Source organism: Balearica regulorum, chromosome 12, assembly GCF_011004875.1.
Source record: "Balearica regulorum gibbericeps isolate bBalReg1 chromosome 12, bBalReg1.pri, whole genome shotgun sequence".
Lineage (NCBI taxonomy): Eukaryota > Metazoa > Chordata > Aves > Gruiformes > Gruidae > Balearica > Balearica regulorum.
In genome coordinates, this window is record NC_046195.1 from 7558655 (window position 1) to 7564654 (window position 6000).

The 6000-nt window shown below is 37.6% G+C and overlaps 1 protein-coding gene across 4 annotated transcripts in view; it reads left to right on the forward strand.

The window, feature by feature from the left end:
* THSD4 (thrombospondin type 1 domain containing 4) overlaps positions 1–3361 on the forward strand; it is a 307576-nt gene extending 304215 nt beyond the window's left edge. For 2 of the 4 annotated variants that reach the window (XM_075763901.1, XM_075763904.1), the window contains exon 18: positions 934–1217. In XM_075763901.1, coding sequence (XP_075620016.1) covers positions 934–1076 — 143 coding nt within the window. In that variant the 3' untranslated portion in view covers positions 1077–1217. Of the gene's footprint in view, positions 1–933; positions 3214–3251 lie in introns of those variants that run through there. The other 2 variants (XM_075763902.1, XM_075763905.1) reach the window with 2 other exon arrangements.
* The last annotated feature ends 2639 nt before the right edge of the window (positions 3362–6000 follow it).

Consider the following 6000-nt stretch of genomic DNA (forward strand, 5'->3'; position numbering starts at 1 on the left):
GTCATTCATCTCATACGGATTTTATTTTAGTAGTAATGAGAATGACTAGGGAAAGGAAGATGCAAGTATTTAGAAACAGTTTTAACTAACATTCTACAATTTTCAGTTGAGAATTATTCTTCCACATAATTTAACTATGTAAAAAACTTGGTATACCAATATTATTTTAAAATGTTAATGTATTTGTGTTATTTCTTTATTTAAAACGGGTTTGTACAGAATTGCTCATTTTTACATCTACTATTAGTGTTTTGTCATTTAGTCTTTTTCTTAACACCTTAGTTTCTGTGATCACATACATGATCATGTGAAAGTCTTAGTTGTCACTTTAAAAGTATTTCTAGCCCTGTTGGCTGTAAATGAAAACTTCAAAATGTGAACACATCCTAACAGCTTAGAAAAATGGGGAATGTTTACACCAACTTTTGTCTTTTTTTTAATCTAGTTACCTAAGTAATCTAGTAATCTAAGGAGGGAGATGGTTTACTATTTTCCAGTATTTACATTTGTCAGTACTTGAAAATAGCATTTGCAGGTTCTGGTGCCACCTGTACACTGCCATGAGAGATTAGTACCTGTGAATCTAAAAATGAAATGGACAGGTACCTAAGTGAAGAGTACTGGAGACTTGCCTATCATCTTTAGAAGACAAATTTTGTATTTAAAAAAACCAGCAACCACACCCCAAAAAAACCGCACAACAGTATAAATGGGGATAGGTACATTTCTTCCAGGGTTTTATGTATCTCTATATTAAATGTAGAAAATCTTGAATAATCTAACTTATTTGCATAGGTAGCCTATTTTAACCTGACAGTGAAAGTTTAAATACAAGTCCAAGGCATTTTACATAATAAAAAGAAAGGGGATTGGTTATTTGTTGCTCTAAGACTGTTTCCTTCAGTTTCTTCTCTCTTCCTTTTTTTTCCACAGATGAGAACTGCAAAGATAAATACTACAATTGCAATGTGGTGGTTCAGGCCCGGCTCTGTGTCTACACCTATTACAAAACAGCCTGTTGTGCATCCTGTACACGTGTGGCAAACAGACAATCAGGGTTTCTAGGACGCAGATAACAAATACTCTTCTACTCAAAGTGACAATGTCAGTCTTCGATGGAGCTTGAACAGTGTTACTGTTTTGACTACAGCAGGTTTTAGCTTCTTAGAGATGGTTTTTTTATGTTGCTGAGTACATCAAGACTATGGTTAAATCTCACACCCTTTCAGTTATTGTGCAGTTATCTTTTTTAAAATGTTTGTTGTAAACCCATGATCTTTTTAAAGCATTAATTTTTAATGATACTATTCTTTGCGCCTGCTCAGCAGATAATTATTTAAAGAACATACGAGCCTTAGTATTGTGAAATCAATGAAAACTAAACCAATCACAGGCAATTACTGGAGATATTTGACCAGTATGGATGCAGCTGCTGCATTATTTTCTGAGTGCTTACTCTTACTTGGTATTTCAGACTGCCTTAAATTAGATGACTTAATCAATGAAACATGCATGTGAGAAAAATTACTTCACAAAGAACCAGACCCTTGAAGACCCATTTATCATCAGTTTCTTAGCACTCTAACATATATTTTTAATTATTTCAGTCCGTTCATAATAAATTAGAGTCACTGTTAAGCTCTCTCAGTTGTACTTTTAACTAATTTCCTGTCCTCAGGCAGCAAATATATATACACTTGGCTGCCAAAAAGTGCCTTTATATTTAATTCATAAACTCTTAAAGTTACACTTTTCTAATTTTGTATGGATATTAAAATACATTACCTACCACAGTGCCACTAGTGTCTAGCCCTTTAACAACTGCAGCTGTCAGTAAGACAGATTAACTGGAGAGGTGAAGAGCCTTTGCTGGTATAAAAAAAGTGATTGTTTCCATTGGCAAGGTCTCTTTCCTGGAGGGCACTTATTTCAGTGAACTGATACCTTGCATAATGTCTTGTCTCTGCACTATTGCTTAACAACTACCATACCAAAGGACTTTGTTCAGACCTAGTCTGGATATGTCACCAGTTTCTAAAACAACCACCAAAGGAGGCAGGCCTCTGTGCTTCATAGTAGTCTGTTACTCTTGAAATCAGGCAGCAGTATGAGTGTAGTAGCTGAGTATTGGTAACAGGAGGTCTTGGCTATTGACTTTCTTCAGGTTTTGATCAGTTATTACAACATACTTGTCTTTTTTTAGTCATTGTTTCATCCAGCAGATCTATTCATGTCACTCCTTTTTTACAACTCAAGAATGGCTCCAGACTTGGAGCTGAATTTAGGTGGTGATTTTTCATTTCTGCAATTACTGTACTCAGCCTTGGGACTTGCTAAAAGCAAATTGAATGTGCTGTGCAGTGCAGATGAAAGCTTTTGCATTATCTGCACATTCTCTAGCATTTACCTGAGAGGTCTTTCAAATGTGTAAATAAGGCTGAGGGAAAAAATAAACACCTCTGCTTATTCAGCTGTTTATTACAACATATTGCTGGTAAATTAGTGATACCCAACTGTGCATCTATTTGTAAGGTGCCTGTTTGAGTTGAAAAACAGGTTTAATAATGTGTGTTAAGTCACTCCCAGTGATGTGATATAACGGTGATTAAGGTGTCCTGCTACTGATGAGCCTCATTGTTGTTCTTACTGCTTCGGTGGAGAGGATGTAGAAGAGAGCTTGGGCACTGGGAGGCAAAGGTTGCTGGGTGTGGTACTGGTCACATCAGTTTGTGTGCTGGAAACCACAGGACCCTGGAACTCCTGTAGTTCAAAAGCTGCTTTGGATTGAGACAAACCTTATTTTTTTTTATTTGATCACTCATGAAAAATGTGTTTTGGCCATGATGAACTACTACTGTTTGCCTAAGTGAAATGAAGAAGTGTTTCCCCTAAACTTCGAAGTTACTCTTCATGACTATAAACCAAGGTGTTTCTGTACACCTTGATTTGGGCTTTTTCACTGTAATGAATACTTTTAGAAACAGAAGTGTTAATTAGAAAACTTTTCATTTGAGTTCATTAATCTTTCACAGTCCTATTCCCTTGTATTATGAAGATTTATCCAGGAAGAGAACGTATAGATCTGTGATCATATTCCTTAGACTCTTGACCAAAGAATGATATGGGGAAAGTGCAGCATAACCAACTCTGGAATCTAGTATTTGTAAATACAGATTTTCTTCTGGATATCTCATTGCAGCATATTTGGACATACAGTATGTAATTTTTGCTGTTGTCTCTTTTGTCCCAAGGAAGTGTATCCTGTCAGCTTGAGGGAAATACCTGTTCCATAAAAAGACTTTCTGAAAACCACAAGACGAATGAAATACAGAGAGGTAATCAGGTTTGCAATCAGTTCATAGAAAATAATCTGCTTGCACACGCTTTTGGCTCTGAGACAGCAAGTCAGTACATAGACAGGCGATCCTGGTCTTTTATAAAATATGCTATTTTGCTCTGGAATATGTGGCCATTTGGTTATTTTATAAAGATTATCATCTTTTAGGCTCCATTAAGCTTAAAGTAAACAGAGTTCATGGGAGCTACATATCGAAGAATATATACATACACATAGCAATATAACCTTGTATTATGCCTAATGTATACACCTTTGTGAATTGGATACAGTAAGTTACGGTTATACAAGCTGTACTTTTTTTAGTAAAGGGAGAGTTTTCAAGTGTACCAGATAAACCAAAAAAGTTTCACCTAATTAAACATCTAATGATAAGGAAACTGCTAGAATGTTGCTGAACTTAATCATTTATCATGTCTTCTCATGTGTCAGCATAATCACAATAGTTGTTCCTGCAAAATGAACTAACGAACCCTTCTTTTCAGCACTTTGAGGTACTAATATTATCTACACAATGTAAGTGCTACACCAAGATTTCACCATCACACAAAGTGCACTTTTGAAATTGTGACTATAGCAAGCGTTTGTTTGAATAGAACAGTGCACCAATTTAGGATGATGCCTGCAGAGGGCCTCATTTTACTTTCACCATAAATCAGAGGTGGCCTTAATGAATGCAGTAAAATTAGATCAGGTGTAAAACCAATGTAAGTAAGAAATGATGCAGGCTTCTGAGTTTGAATGCTTTTATTTCTTCTTCTGATATTTTAACATCAGTCAAAATCCTGCAGAATGGTGGAAAAGAATGCTTCCTCATCTTAAAGATTTTCACCTTACACAATCCAGCAAGACCAGAGTAAGTGTAGGAAGACTGCTGTAAATGGCTAGAGTCTAAGCAGTCTAACTGCTTATAGGGGTAAAATCAGCATACAGCTTTCATGTCTTGCAGACAGGCAGCTGGCTAAAATTGGCTCCATCTAGAGCAGGCTCTGTGTCTCAAAGCACTTTCCTTCTGGAATTGAGGACTTCTGGTGCAGTTGTTTATCAAGTTATCAAGGGTCCATCAAGGTTTGCTAGCTCCTGCACAGTGTCAGATCCAAGCATATGTAGGTAGAATTGCTTGTCTATAGCAATTGCATGCCAAGTTTGAGAGCACTCGTTAGCAGCACTGAATTCATGGAGTTCTTCCTTCCTCTTGCTAGCTGAGAAGCCGAAGAAGATGGTGTGGAAGCATGAGGGTTGCTCCGGTGGGGATGACCGTGTGTCTGACTGGGCAGCAATGAGACAGAATTAGTGTTTGCTTTAGTGTCACTGACTTTCCGTCCCCAGGGCTCTGAATTAGGGAAGGGCTTGTTAGCAGGCAGTCAAGTGCTGGGGAGTGCAGGGCAGGAGACATGGGTGTTCTTGCAAGCCTGCTCGCCTTGCAGTCCAGCTGTAGTGCATGCCCACTGACTCAATGCAGGACTACCTCAGTATCCCTGCGCTGGGAACTAGTGTCTTCCTCATTACACCCCGGGTTTAATGTTGTTGGTTAGATCCCGCTTTTATGACAATACAGTGCAGTTCAGAGTTTAGAGCTTTTACACAGAAAAAAAACAATGTGTTGCAGAGCATGTTAAGTTACTGACATGTTAATGCAAATACATATTTTAGGTTACTTGTTCATAGACTTGATAAAAGTGGTCATAACTCAAGTGAGTACATGAAACTCGTAGAACAGAAGACCACATGGGGCAGCAGTATTGCCAGGACCTTGCTAGTTACCTTGCTTATGTCCACATCCTAGAAGGTGCCAGTGGTCACCACTGAGGGAGGAAGGAGGTGAGTGCTGGAAACAGCTTGTGGCTAGTAAAGGGGAGGTTATGCCTTCCAAAGGAAAAACTTTGCTTCCACTCTTTATTATCTATACTAACATAAGTAGTAAAATGTGCTTTTAAGGGCTTTGTTTTTCTTCATCCTCATCCTGACCTGTCTCCCTTTCACACCCACAAATGTTCTCCTCTTCCTCTTATGTCACCTCCACCCCTTGACAATATTCAATTTTGCCAGAATTACTGAAAATCCTGAATTGGCCATTTGGTTCATAAGAATCTGTGTTAGAAATAAGCCCAGCTATTGAGAGAGATACATTCCTGCCAGTCCAGTGATTTTATTCTTTTTTTGTGTGTGTGTCTCTCCATGTTGGCTAGTTTTAAATGCATAGTATTAAAGTAACTGCTTAATTCCTGCGCAACAAACCTGTGACTGCAGAGCTATTAAAGTATGTAGTGGCCCTTCATTCTCACGTGTAACGTCTGTTGCATTAAAAAAGAGAATTATGCTGTTCACACTCAGAAAGGAAAAACTGTGTGTCTACCTGATTTTCTTGAGACTTACACTTAGTGTCTCTGACTTCCTTAAGAGCTGTTCTGTGTATTGGGCAGGTAATTTACATGCATGTCTGCAACTGGAACACAAAATAGGAAATTTTGAACACTGAAAGTAGATTTCCTTTATTCCTAAGCTTACAGAGGAGTATCTTTGTGGGGGATACATCAGCTGTTGTTTAGAAAATGGAGTAAAATAATTATTTCTATATCAGAAATGAAAAATCATCCACTAAGCATTTTCAATATATTTTAAAGCAAACTTGTCATCATTATAGT